The 15,193-nt window shown below is 42.4% G+C and overlaps 1 protein-coding gene across 6 annotated transcripts in view; it reads right to left on the bottom strand.

The window, feature by feature from the left end:
• The window catches only part of Mcph1 (microcephalin 1), a 194,206-nt gene that overhangs the window by 162,795 nt on the left and 16,218 nt on the right, over positions 1-15,193 (bottom strand). For 5 of the 6 annotated variants that reach the window (XM_087901113.1, XM_087901112.1, XM_087901114.1 and 2 more), the window contains exons 4-8: positions 11,574-11,661; positions 8,550-8,664; positions 7,667-7,804; positions 7,032-7,121; positions 3,529-4,626 (exon numbers count right to left, since the gene is read on the bottom strand). In XM_087901113.1, the coding sequence (XP_087757239.1) occupies positions 3,529-4,626; positions 7,032-7,121; positions 7,667-7,804; positions 8,550-8,664; positions 11,574-11,661 (1,529 nt within the window). The remainder of the gene's footprint in view (positions 1-3,528; positions 4,627-7,031; positions 7,122-7,666; positions 7,805-8,549; positions 8,665-11,573; positions 11,662-15,193) is intronic. The other variant, XM_087901116.1, reaches the window with a different exon arrangement.

Below are 15,193 nucleotides of genomic sequence, written 5' to 3' on the forward strand. Positions count from 1 at the left end.
GCTTGGCCTGCGGTCAATAAACCTCCTTAGAGAAGCCTTCTGGGTGCCTGAGGGAGCCAGAGCTCTCAGGGTGTCACTACTTTTCTAATTACTCACTGTCAGGTCCAAGAGAAATTCCAATTCCCCACACTCCAAAAGGCAGTCCGTACATCCAGAAATGGGATCAGCCTGGACTATATGAGCATTTCTAGGGGTTAAAGCCAGCATTCCTCAGGAACTTGTGACACTGGTTCCCATCTGCCCAAAGGAGCCATTTTCCTTATGTCTGGAATCTGGAAGAAGGGACATATGGCTCCACTAATACATATCTGGTTGCATATCAAAGTCCACGCTGGCCTCCAGGCTCCCTCAGTATTACAAGTACCTATGATACATTTCAAAGTCTATGCTAGCATCCTAGCCCTTCTCTCTTCTGCTCCTTCCAGACACCATTTGTCCTCTTTATGAAGCTGAGGCTCCCCCAACCCCTGCCATCTCTTGTTATTCTCACTACACTGTCTCTCCCTGCCTATCCCTTTAAGCTCTTATTCCCACTCACTGTCTCTTACTCAAATAGTCTACTATGTCCACTCTTCTCTGCTCTCCTGCTTCCCTAGCCCTGGTCATGACATGACCAGTCTACTTCTTTCTCTCTCTGCTCTGGACTTTTCCTAATGCCTCTGGCTGTTCTCACTCACATATCTACAATAAAAACCTTAACCTATGCCATGGGATGGTCATGTTGGATGTTTCTTTACTGTTCTTACCCTTGAACAGATTCACTAGCTGACACATCCTATTTAGATTTATTATCAGTCTTTTCTCTAGAGTCTGTTGGGTGTAGGAGTACACACTGTTTTCTTCTCTCTTGTGTGAGATGTAACAGGTCTACAACTAACCTTCAATAGTAATCCAAGAATTAATACAAGACAGAAAGTAAGGACTTGATGGGAAAGTTTATTCTTTTTAACAATGGATATTTTTTATTTTTGTTCATAAAATTAGATAATAAAATGTGAAGAGTTAATGATTATGCCACACTGTTTCAATGTTACTGACCTTTTTGGTAACTTTCTTCAGGAAACTTATTGCACGCTATCTTAGAGTCAACAAGTGCATATAAGATGAAAGCAGACTGGAGCCTTTCATTTCAACTTAAGGATCATGGAGGGTCTAGCAGATGCTCAGAGCAGCCTTCCTGGCTCCAGCTGGGGCAACTACAGAATTCCCATTTCAGCCCAAGGATTTATGATTGTTTCTATGGTGGATCCCCAAAGAGTTGACTGGCCTGAGTCCAGGCTGGGCTGACAGTGGACAATGTAAAATATCTGTGAGTCTTCATGCTATTAGTATAAGAAAGTGCTTGAGTTTAGGCTAGTTTACAGTACATTTCCATCAGAGTTAAACTGAATCACACAGTCCTTGTCTGTGTACCAGCAAGCCAACCTCCCTCCCCACCATCATCACCAACCCTCTCACTCTCCTCCAGTCCTGGAGGGCCACACCATGTCTGCGCCCTTCACCGTCTGTTTCTGAAGTCTGACGTTTAGGACTGTGGACAGGAAGGCTGAGCTCTGCATGAAGAAATACACCTACTTCTAAAGACAGCACACCAAAAATGCTGGGATTTAGGATGTGCCAGGCTGTTTGGAACCAGTTGTGTCATACTTAATTTATATTTACATATCACACAATACTCAAATGGTTTAAATATATCATATAATATTCAAAAGCTTTAAAAGAGGATAAAAACTCACAACTCAAAACAGGATATTGTGAAGTATCAAAACAGTTCTACATATATACTCTTTCATATTTACTAGTCAATCAATTTTATATATTTTTGAGAGCACATTAATCTTCAGTAACAAAACTCTTATGGATATAATATAAATTATTTAAAAGCTAAGCTACTTATGAGCTTAAAACTAAAAAGCATTTAGTTGATGTTATGAGCTGATGTGGGTGAGTTTATACTCAAAGATATGAGACAGGCTGCAATTATTTCACCTGACACACCTACCCTATAGCGGCTAAAGTCACCTAAATGTAGAAATGATGATGGGCCAATTTGGTCATATTCAATTTTAACCAAATTTTAAAAAAATGGTCAAAGTCCAAGATTTCAATTTTGATTGCAAAATTTATTGATATTTTTGTTACTTTTGCCTCAAAATCTATACCTCATTATTGTGATGTTCAACAAATAAAGCACCTTAGTAATTATAATTTAATTATAGTTAGGGATAAACAAACCTATCTGAATGATAATCTTAAAGCAAAACAAGCAGAAATCAAAGCAACAACCACCTTCTTACTTGAGGGCTAGAGAGACATCTAACCAAATCCTTTTCCTTTTTTTTTTTTTTGCTTTTAGTTGTTTTGTTTGTTTGATTTTTTTTTTTTTTTATTTTTTGTCTGTGTAATAGTCCTGGCTGTCCTGGAACTCCTGCTGTGGACCAGGATACACCTTCTCTGCCTCCCAAATGTTGGGTTTATAAGGCATGTGCCACCACGGCCCAGCCATAACCAAATTCTTAACTGAATAAAATATTTTAAATATATTTGTTATTATTGAACATTGCCCGAAGTTTCTTCAAAAGTAAACACTGACAAATTTCAAAACTTACTTTTTTATCTTTCTTAGCAAAATCATGGCTGATTCTCTCTAGAGCTCTGTGGAAGAAACGTGAAGTCTAAAAGGTCAAGCCCATTGACTTGGTCCAAACTTCATCTACTTCCAGCTCAACAGCTCGCCTGGACGACAGGAGGATGTTTGGTGATCCAGTAAAAGCCAGACTTCCTCAGGAACTGTGCGACCAGTACCATACCATCAGGCAGGAGTCATTTTCCTTAGAAGGGACAGGAGGCTGCATGTTAAGGCCCATGCTGACCTCCAGGATCCTGCACTTCCTGTTCACAAGCACTGATAGTACAAAGCCCCCACTCCAGCACTCTGGCCCTGGATATTGCTGCTAGTCTCTCTCTTGTCTCTTTCCCCATCACTCTTGTTATGCACAATTCTGCTTCTGCTCTTCTCCCTTGTCTGGCAGACAGCCCTGGTCATGTCCAGTCTGCTTCTCAGTTCTGCTGCTCTGGATTCTTTCACGTACCTCTGGATACTCTTTCTTATTCACAATAAAAACCCTCCCTGATTGTGGAGTGGCAATGTTGGCAGTCTCTTTACTGAACTCATCACATACAAAGCCCTTCCTAAACAGACCTAAATTAAAAAAAAAAAATCCTCTATCAGTCACCGTAGTATGTACAGTCACACTAAGTGAGAGAGGCATAAGCCAACCATTTAAAGTAAGCATTACTGTGCTTTTGCTTATTTTTTAAAGTCCACAAGGACAAGTCTGGGGAAGTGTATTCATGGCAACAGATCTGAGCACAAAGTTTAGGGCCTGACACTGGGAAATAGCAAACAAATGTTCCCTAAAGGGGGGGGGGAATGACTTAAATTATGAAGTTATGACAGATTTAAAATATGAACACAGTATTACATACTGGCAGAACAAAAATACTTGGGAAATAATATTCACATACTTTGACTATATCCTGTGGCTATGTTCTCCTTTTCTTCTACAGATTTTTCTACATTACAATCCTCTCCAAAATTGAAGGTGTGTGCTTCTCCTTCAGAAGACGCCGACGTTGGAGGAGTGGTCCTGTCTTTTGGTGAACATTTTACATCAGTTGGTTCTCCTGCTTCCTTACTGCCTTCTTTCAAGGGTGTGATGCAATGAGCAGGGCTGTTCTGGGTGTCAGCATGGGTACTTCCCTGTGGCCCTGTGGCCTCCCTGAGCTGCAGGCCAGGCTGCCTGCCACACTCTGGGCTTTCTGTAGCAGACGTTCCCACCAAAATGCACCTAGGAACTGGACTCACTGCCTTCTCATCAGGCTTCTCAGGACTAGAAGCACTTTCTGAAATTAAGTCAGTTGTGCTCATGGGTATGGGTTCTTTACCAATGTGGGTAAAGTCACACATTTCCAGTATGTTTCTTCGCTCCCACTTTGAGAGTCCTCTGGAGTGGAACAGAGAACGGCTTAGTAGCGGCTGAGCCTTAGGCGAAAGAGCCTCCGAATTCCTTTCCTTGAGATTATCAGGAGAAAAGTAGTCCTCATAAGAGGAAGCCCCAACATCAGAAGTGCCCAGAAAGGGGTCAGTCATGGACTGCCGGCTATGGTCAGACTTGAACAGCTGAGGTGTCAGGGCAGACTTCCCACTGTACCTCTTCTTAAGTGATCCTTTTGGAGGTGAACCCAAATCCGCTGGCCTTCTTCTCTTTGCTGAGGAACTCTTGGGTCCACCTAAGGCAAACAGCGCAGGGGACAGACAGAGCTTCTCATCAGGTACCCCCTGAGACACACCTGCAGCTTGCTTTCTTTCCGGGTCGACTTCTTCACCTGCAGTGTCTTTCTGCCAGCTGGTGCCCTCCTTTGGAGGATGGTCTGTAGTTTTCAGAGGACTTGGCTGACTGAGGTGATTGGGCAACGCTGAATCGTAAGAACTGCTTGTTTTCAACACAGGTGAGGAAAAGCACGCCTTCCTGGCCAACTCATTAGCAGATTTTCCCCGTTTCTTTCCCTGGTTTCCACAGAGATCATCAAAAGATGTGTGTGAACAACTGGCGAAGGATTCATCTGGAGAGATCAATAAAGAATCTTCATAAAAACGTGCAACTGACCATAAACTACCTTGTTTTCTTTTAAAGACAGGGTCTTATTATGTAGACCTAGCTGGTTCGCCTGCCCCTGCCTCCCAAATGCTGGTTTTAGAGGTATGTGCCACCATTCCTGGTTAATCTTTGGTATTCTATGAAACATTTCCTCTGATAAATACAATGCAGTTCCTCCATCCCATATCCCCATATTCTGGCAAGTTCTCATGTTACATTTATGTTTCAAATGAACCATGCAGGACCCTCAGCTTTCTGACCTCCCATGAAACTTGCACTTTTCTCAGGAGTAATGCTAAGCTGCCCCAACCACCTGAAGTCTCCAGGCTCCTCAGATCGAAAGCCATCTTTCTTCCACCTTTTACTGTGGGTAAACACAACTCATCTGTCAGAACCACCTTAGTGTCAGAGTTACCTGTGAACCCTTTACCCTGTCAGGTCACACTGCTAAACCTTCCCATGACACAATAATATTCACCACAGCATAAGGCTTCCTGTCCTCTTTCCCTCCCCGCCCCTCTTTTTGGTTTTTCAAGACAGGGTTTCTCCATAGTTTTGGAGTTTGTCCTGGAACTAGTTCTTGTAAACCAAGCTGGCCTCGAACTCACAGAGATCCACCTGCCTCTGCCTCCCGAGTGCTGGGATTAAAGGCGTGCGCCACCACCGCCCAGCTCTCTGTTCTCTTATTACACTATGAGGTACTAGAGGGCAGTCACCATTCTTTGCTCATATAGTCATCACTTGAGGCTGGCTCTCTACTGGCACAGTGCTGGCTGGCTGAGGGCTTCCATTTTAGAGAAACCACTCAATCTGGGGAAATACTGGGATTCTAACTTCTGCTTGAGACAATGGCAGTTTAATTTTAAGAATTGAGCAGTGGCAACAAAGATACACCTTTCTTTACACCAAGCTCTGTGAAGGGACGAGCAAAGGCCAGCCTGACGCTGAGCCTGTATGGATGTGCTATGAAGGTCTCAGTGGAGGGCCCGTGAGATTTACTCTTAGCAATGGAAAGAAATCATCACACTCTTCCAAGAGCCATGACACACTGTGGTAGATCACTGAGAGCCTAAATTCTAGACTACTTAAGTCAGTGGCCTGGGTGTGTCACTCACAATCACAGGATCTTGCATAAACCACCTGCCCTCTCCCTGTCCTGGTTTTCCCTCTGGTAAAATGGGAATCTGGATGCAGCCTACTTCACTGAGATGTGGGTGTGTGTGTGTGGGTATGTGTTTTACAGTGAGACATAAAACTGTGCAGGGAAATGAAGTCAAACATTCTTAATCACTATTTATTTCCAACCAAGAAATCCGAGCAGAAAACGAGAAGATAAATGGGTGAATAATCCAGAGCGTGTAGGAGGAAATGCCAGAATACACCGCACACTAATAGGAAGAAAGCTTAGCTCAATCTTTTCTTGTAGCTTTCCAAGATACACAAAGCATCTGAAGCACTTTGGACACAGTTCTTTCAGGGTTCCTGAGACTTTATTTAGAGTCTCCCATGGGCTTATGGGAAAAAAGTGTAAGAAACTTGACACATGAAAGTTATATAATCTTGGAGGGAAAAAGCTGGGCTGGAGAGATGGCTTAGAGGTTAAAAGCACTGCTGGCCTTCCAGAGGTCCTGAGTTCAAATCCCAGCAACCACATGATGGTTCACAATCATCTATAACCTGGTGCCCACTTCTGGCATGCAGCCATACATATAGGCAGGAAACTACACATACATACATACATACATACATACATAAATCTTTAAAATAAAAAAGAAAGAGAAAAGAAAAAAGTCAAGACTTCTCACACTACTTTAGATAGACTCTTTTCAATAACATACTTCACAGGTTAACTAAACATTAAACAATTCCTCTTCGGCACTAACTGTTCTCAGACAGAAATGTTTTACACTGCATTTAGTAATTCATATATAGTCACAAGGTTTTCTAAAAATAAGTAACTTATTCCTCAGCAAAAAGACAAATCCCCAGGAAGCAATCCATAGACTTCAAGCAGGAGATCCTGGCTTTGAATCAATGCTACCAAATCTCAAGGAGAAATGTGAGTTGCAGTTGTACTAAGTTACTTGAATGTTTAGAAATAGCAACATGAAAGCTGGGCTTGGTGGTGCATGGCTGTAATCTCTGCACTCAAGAGGAAGCAAGACCACTGTTGTGGAGGCCTGCTGGGTCTATATGGTAAGTTCCATGCCAGCCAGGGCTCCATAGCAAAAGTCTATCTCCAAAAGTACAAGTGTGAGTGGATACACACACACACGCACGCACGCACGCACACACACACACACACACACAAAATACACCTTTCAAATCATAACTTTGTCATAAAAAGAAAAAAATAAATTACAATTTTACCTGAACTTAAAGATTCACGAGAAACGTTCAAAGATGCTTCACACAGAGAGGTATTTGGATTCTGTTGAGCCTGTTCAAACATCTGAGAGGCTGATAAAACAATGACATGTCACTGAACTGAATCACAATCTCCTACTGGACAGGACAACAGCATATCTATCTATTCTGCTCTTGATCCCATATACATATTAAATGACTATATATTCTAAGCTTAGTATAATATAATGAGTAGAAAGACTACGTAAAGTATATTGTAGACATTAGACTGACAAAAATGAATTCCTATCAATTATTGTCCCCAAAGCATTAACTTACAGAATATGTAGAATGAAAGTTTAAAAATCCAACTTGCCTAAAGCGTAAACCAAATCAAATGAATGTCTTCATTTGTTTGCTAACCATGGAAGTTCTTAATATTTACCTCCAAGTAGGACCCTAGTGCTGAAGTAGACATGGGACAATGTCTGTCCCAAGGTGAGGGAGGGTTATTACTGGTTTAGATTGTGTACAAAACAAAGAATTATCCCCCAAAGTCAAAAGTGCTGTGGCTGAGAAACCTTCAAAGAACATCTATGACTTAATACATCTCCTGTAATTCACCAGAATTATTTTCATTTTACAAAGTTATCACTTACAGGTAGGGGAAAGATGTTCCCTTTTTTCCTTCATCTCTTGTAGTCTCTTTTCCATCATGCTCTGGTGACTCCTGACAGGAGTTGTGGAGCTGTACACCAATGAGCGAGACTCAAACTGGAGGACGGGAACACCATCATCTGGAAACAGTTCAACTTTAAGTTCAGGAAAATGCTTCCACACCTCACCAGTTTGATTCTGCTAAGGCCATCTCCACACCTCTGCATCCCACTCCCTTCAGGGCCATTCTCTTCCCAGACAGTATTATCCCTATCATGAATCATGGCACTGACAGTAGATCCTTGCTGAGCTCCCAGTAAAGGACATGCATTATTCATCCAAGTGTACCCAGACCCTACAAGATGATAGGTGTTGGCATCCTCATTTACAGAGGTAATCACTGAGTCACAGGTAAGTCGATATCATGTACACAATCACACAACTAACAAGAAAGCTGGAATGTGGGTTGGCTTCTAAAACTGGTTTTCTCTCCAGGTTTCAGAAAGTGGTCCTACTGAGCACTGTTCATACTCCATATACATCCACACTTGAATCTGACCAAGGGAAATGAACCCAGTGTTTCCCTATAGCATTCAAAGCAAACATTGCCTAAGTTTTACCTATTTTAGGTAAAGAAACAAAAAGACAAGGCATTAAATAAAAAGGCAACATTAAAGAAATGGAATTGTTTTTCTCCTGTAATCATTTCTCAGAAAAGAATTCCATTGACTTAATGAGTGATGAGGATTCTCTGGCTGTCCTTTCCTTTGGCTCTCTCAGTTACCACTCAGCCTCCAGTGGGCAGATGGTAATGGGCTCTCCTTCCTTCCTAAAGCTATAGCAGCTTCCACACCTCCAGCTGTTAGGACAGTGGACTTGGCTTACCAAGGGTTGTCTTCTGTCTCTGTAGCTCCTCAGCCATTTTGTCAAACTTCTTTTGAAGTCTTTTGTTATTTTCTGGTGTTTTAGGAATAAAATCTTTAGGCTGCATACATTTGTGCTAGGCAAAAAGGATATCAACATTAATGAAAGTGTACTGTGTTCTGTATTGTTTATTTTTAAAAGATTTACTTATGCTGCATGGTAGGGGTGCATACCTTTAATCCTGGTACTTAGGAGGCAGAGGCAGAGGCAGAGGCAGAGGCAGAGGCAGAGGCAGAGGCAGAGGCAGAGGCAGAGGAAGGCAGATCTCTGTGAGTTAAGATCAGCCAGGGATAAACAGAGAAAACCAGTCTTGAAAAAAAAAAAAAAAACAAAAGCAAAAACAAAAACAAAACATTTGCTTGGTTGTAAGTGAACAAATGTTGACCTGCATTTATGTATGTATGCCATATGCATGCCTGGTGCCCATAGAGGCCAAAAGAGGGTGCCAGATCCCCTGAAACTAGAGTTAAAGACAGTTGTGAGTCACCATTTAGATGCTGGGAAGAGAACCCAACTAGGTCCTCTGAAGGAGACTGTTGAGCCATCTCTCCAGTCCCTATGATTGTTGATTGTTTTTTAAAACAGGAGAGAAAGTCCTTCCCATACACTTCTGGTAACTATAACGACATCAAAATTAAAAGAATTTCTTAAAGAATTATTTGTTATACTGTATGTGAGTTAGCAATACTTATTTCTGACAAATAGAATTTAAGAGATAAAGTAAAAGGCTATACACTATGCAATTGTTTTCTGAGCTATTTCCAGATGCCAGCATTCTCAGCAGCCAAGAGTGCTCTAAGAAGCAGCCTAGGCATTCTGCTATCCTCACACCAACTTCCCTCCAATGACACAGAACACAAAAGCTATTATTTCAGTAATTAAAGAAATGAATCATAGTTTCTTTGTCTTAGTTGCTTCTGGCCCTTGTAGGTCTATACCCCAGTTTTGTTCTTGACTTTCTTGGTCAGGTAGGCCTTAGTTTCGGGCACTGGTCCTCAACATATGAGAGCTTGCACCAGAATGATGAATGACAGAGAAGAGCCATAGTGGGTAAGTGGGTTCTACTCGTGCAAGCTGGGAGGTTAAGTCAGGACAGTCTGTACAGCTTGTGGACATTATTCTGTCAGGAGGGTTAGCGGTGTACCTGGAGTACTCTTCCCATGGGTAAGTGGCAAGCGGAGGATAGAGGTTCCACTCTGTGACCTTAGTATTTGGTGTCTTTCTATCACTAGACAGATGGCGGCCGTTAGAACAGTGTTCAATTGGTTATAAAAGAAAGATTTACAGAACCTGAAAATAGTAAAGCTTCCTTCCAAATCCATATAGCACCTAGGAACTTCGGTCACAGATGAAACTGTCAGAACCAGGCAGCAGCCACAAGCAGAAAGACCTCTACTACTGCAAAAGGGAGTGTTAGAGAGGGCTGATGGGTAACGTGACACCTACACGAAGCCAGGGAAGGCTGCAAAGTGAGTCTCGAGTGGATGTCAGAGGAGCATGATCGGGAGGGAGGGAACAGATAATATGACGATGTGACTAAACAAGTCACATGGTCAGGCTGGGGGCAGAGAACAGAAATTGCCCTCCAAGCACCTAAAATAATAATGTTTCTCAAGTCATGTTTTGCAATTGCATTTGGAAAAGGGAAGAAAAAGGAAGGTTTTAGAAGTGATAAGTGTAGGCTTCAGGTAGTCACTATTTATACATCAGACTAAAAAAAAGTGTAAAGATAATACAAAAGCACTGGACAACAAAGACGTGCTCTTGCACACTATTGATAGAATCTCCAAATCTAAGGCTATTTGCACATTGAGTCACCAACTCTACGTCTATGTTTGTGTTCACAAGTAAATGCTTATTTCACACGTAACGTGCTTCATAAAAACTCATGGATTGTGAGTATATATAGAAAAGACTCACTCATAATATGCAATATAAAACGAAATTAATATGATCAAAGACACACTATTAAGTGGGGAAGATAAACAGCCCAGCAAGCAGAACACCTAGCTCAGCAGAGCTTCACTGTGTAGCGTGGGCACAGTGCTAACATGCAGTGAACCCAGGTCACTAGTCAAGCTGAAGTGACAGAGGGAAGAAACATCAGAGATGCCTGTTCTGCTTGAGTTTACCAAGTGTGTTAAATGAAAATAGCATGTACTCCTGATGTGTTGTTCCAAGTCCTTTACTTGGGCATGTTACAGTCAAGAACTGACAAGAATCAGATGAGCAAGTCTGGAGAAGCCTTGAGGGAGTATCCTCATCACTGCCCTGGCACCCAGCTTACTGTGATGAAGTGATGAACATAATGGATATACACGATGCAGTATCTTCTAAAGTGCAGAGAAGCCCACAGCTAATTCCTTCACTCAGCTTAAAGCCTACAGTTCTCATCCACCTCATTCAATCTTGATTAGGTCAGCAAATCTAACAGAGGTTCTTGCATGAGAACAAGGTGCTTTGATACTTCACAGCGAGCTACACTCAAACAAAGAAAAACCAGGGGCTGGAGAGATGGCTCAGCAGTTGAAAGCACTGGTTGTTCTTGTGGAGGACCTGGGTTCAATCCCCAGCACCCACTTTGCAGCCCACAACCAACTCTAGCTCCAAGGGATCCAATTCCCTCTTCTGGACTCCATGGGCACCAGACTTGAATGTAGTGCACAGACACAGAGGCAGGAAAAACATAAACACATAAAATAAAAATTAAAAAAAAAAAGAAAAGAAACACCAAATACAAATGGCTGCCTAATCTTGGGGCAAGTTTTAATTTCAAGGTCAACTACATCTCTTCCATTTTCTATAGATTACATCAAAGCATTCGTATACCAAAAAATACTTTACAGCAAACTAGAGATTTTACGTGAGAAAAGCAACAGCACACTTACGACACTCTGAACAATGTCTACGAAAATGACTTCTAGAGTAAATACCAGGAGTGACACATTCATAATCACCCTGTCTGCACTGAAGTTACACACTTACTTTTTTTCTCATTGGGCTTGGTAAATGTTCATTAGAATTCACTGCAGGGAACAAAGATTCATCAACACGTGCTCCCATCATCCTGCATCTGTAAAACCAACACAAGGCAGCCCAGTGAGAAACTGTCTTTGCTTTATATGTGCACACACACACACACACACATCACGAGAACTGCATATCAGGCAGCAGTTAATATATTTTACAATAATATATAAACACATATAATGCCAAATATAAGTTGGTATAAATTAGATTTCCCCAAATCTTCTATATGGTCTCTCGTGCCCCAGCATAAAAGCAGAAGAGGGTCAGACATGTGAGTACATATCTGTAATCCAAACTCTTAAGGGTGGTGAGGAAGGAGGATGCATTTCCTTATATACCGAGAGACTGTGAGAGAGTGGCTCAGTGTTAGGGTGTTTGTATAGCAAGTAAGACACACTGGGTTCAATCCCAACCACTGCCAAAATAAAATTGGCGCTCCCTACCCACCTTCATTCCCTACATTGGAGACACAGGAACTAATGAGCTAGAGAGATGGGACAGGGGTTAGATATATACCCAGGGGTTGATAAATATACCCAGGCTGACTCAGGATTAACAGGCTGTGGAGACAGCAGTCAATGTGTCACACATCAGAGAAAGTCTGAAGGTGAGATTATCTGTGGGTGTCCTGGGAGCAATACTCTCAGAAGGAAGCACCCTCCAAACTCCACAGGTGACCAAGAACAGAAAATTTCTGCTGAGCTCAGAACTTAGCAGATACCATGGAAGTAGACAGGAACAGAGGCAGCCAAAGCCCAGGTAAGAAGCATGTGCACCCAACAAGCTAAACACCAGCACAGCCACACCAGTACCTTGGACTTAACTCCCACTAATCCAAGTGGGTGAATGTCACCATCTCTAACACATGTGGAACAATGATATGGACATTTACCAACAGCAACAGTCCATCTAGAGGGCTGGGAAAAACTCAAGGAAGGTCTGACACCTACTGGCAAAAGAGCAGAAACTCAACCCCAAAGGTCATTTGTTTGAACACTTCACACCCACAAATCTGATGTAAAACTGTGAGCTAGAACAACAAACTGCGTCTGTCTCATCAGTATTCTGCCACATGAGACATCACAGGGAGGGGAGGGATTCAGAATCATCCCAACAAGGAAGAGATACTGCCTCATATGATGATAATTTTAACATTGTTTTTGCTTTTTCAATTTTCATCCTCGCATAAATACCTTTCCACATTTTACTTTATGAGTACAAGTGTTTTGTCTGTATGTTTGTCTGTGTACCATTTGTGTGCCTTGTATCCATAGAGACCAGAAGAAGGCATGAGACAGTGTGAGCTGCCATGTGGGTGCTGGGAATTAAACCCAGGTTCTCTATAAGAACAGCCAGGGCTTTTAACCTCTGAGCCATCTCTCTGGCATGCAAAAGCATGTCTTAATGGTCTTGCTTTGATTATGATATTGCTAGATTATATTCATTCTATACAAGGCCAGTCTCTCCTCTCATTCCTACCTCATTTCTTCTCTCTTCTCCATGCACAGTCCCCTCTTAACTCCCACCTTCTGTAGCTGTAACAATCTTTAATTGTGAGTCCTAACAGTACCCAGGTTCCTCCTTTCCATCTACTTTTCATTCATTCTTTCCCACAGCTGCTCTAATCCTCATTGTTATCCTTAGCCCATTTCCCTTCCACTCCTAACCTAATGGCTAGTATCTTCTCATCTACCATACAATCCTTCCCCATTACCTTCAAACAGGTACTGAAGTTAGAGGAATGACTTCATGAACTATTACAGCGAGTGTGGGGAGCCTCTTCAGCAGCTGTGGATGCTTCTGCACCTACTACTGCTCCCTCAGGGTGGCATGGGGGAGGGGACTGACAACCAGAGCATATGAACTAGGGGTGTACTACTACACCCCCAATCCACTAAGAAAGAATGACACCTTCGTCGCACTACAAACCAGTCCCATTTGAGTGCGCATGTACTTCAAGTGAAAGAATACAGCCAGGAAAGCAGTGCCTCCAGCTCCTGTGGGCTCGATGTAAGGAAAGATGAGTGGGGAAGGAGATGTCACAGAGAGGTCACCTGAAGAACGGGATTCAGGAGCAAGAGAGTAACCAAGGGCATCGTAATAACCAGGGTAGAAGCCATTGGAGGTTCACTTAACTGAGCAATGCTTTTATGATTAAAAACAGGTTCTTGACATCTGGGTAAAACAACAGAGCAAGTGCACAATTTTCTCTTGTTCCCCTAAATCCCAATAAAATCACAGTAAAAGAAAACAAAAAGGACATAAACCAGCAAAAACAAGGAGTAGATAAGAGGTGCCCGGGGAAATGGGAAGCAGGCAGGAGAGTCAAGGACTTCAGATTCTCCCAGCCTTTGGGTGTATGTGGGGAGATGGGGACACAACAGAATAAATGGGAAAGAGTAGGGAAACAGGGTGCCTAGCCATACCCACTCCCCCAACATCAGGGCGGAGGCTTTGGGTCCACGTGAGACACTGGAACCAAAAGTTTGGACATAGGGATGGCAGGCAGCACTCAGGGAAGGGAAAAAACAAACAAACAACAACAACCCATGACAGGAAGTGTATTTATGGTAGACTCAAGATCCAACTACCTACTTCCTATCAGAACTGTAAGCACAACCCACTAATTTAACAAAACATTATCAAGCACACTGGTATAAAGAGAAAGAACGTTTGTGTGCAAAGAATGCATATCTATCTGTGGCAGTCGGGCACCCTGATGGGGGACTGCTTAAAAAATTTCCTGTGTCTGGAGAGATGGTTCTGCAGTTAAGAGCACTGGATCAGTTTCAGCACCTACATGGTGACTCACATTCATTTGTAACTACAGTTCAGAGAACCTGATGCCCTCTTCTGGCCACTGTGAGACATATGCAGGCACTCATACATGTAAATAAAAATAAATCTTGAGGTTGAAGAGATGGCTCAATGGTTTAGAGTACTGGATGCTCTTTCAGAGGACCCTGGTTCAATTCCCAGCACCCACATGGTAGCTCATAACTGTCTGTAGTTCCAGTTCCAGAGGATCTGACAACCTCACAGACATGCAGCCAGGTAAAATCACCAATACATATAAAATACAATAAATATATATAAGAACAATTATAGAAAGAAAACTATTTAAAAATAAATCTTAAAGCAAACACCAGATAAAGGCCACAGTAGATCAAGCAGAGGTGGAGTGGGGCTGAAAGGAATGACTCCTTTTACCCGGTGATGGTTAGTATTAATTGACAACATCTAAGACCTAAGAGGTAGGATTCTGGGCATATATTTCTATAAGCAACTTTCTAGATTAAGGTTAGCCTCTGAGAATGCCTCTGACAAACTCTCTTGACTACATTAAAGGATAAAGGAAGACCCACCTTAATTGTGGACGAGACCATGCCCTGAGCAGGGATCTGGACTGTGTGAAACGGGGAGGGCAGGCTGAGCACCAGCACACGTGCACTGATTGCTCACGTCGACTGTGGATGTAATAGGGCCAACTCTCTCATCCCTGCTGCTGTGACCCGTCTGCCACAGTGAACTGTACCCTGAAATTGAGTCCAACAAACCTCTGCTCCCTAAGTTGC

The sequence above is a fragment of the Myodes glareolus genome, chromosome 23 (genome assembly GCF_982192425.1).
Source record: "Myodes glareolus chromosome 23, mMyoGla1.1, whole genome shotgun sequence".
Taxonomy (NCBI): Eukaryota; Metazoa; Chordata; class Mammalia; order Rodentia; family Cricetidae; genus Myodes; species Myodes glareolus.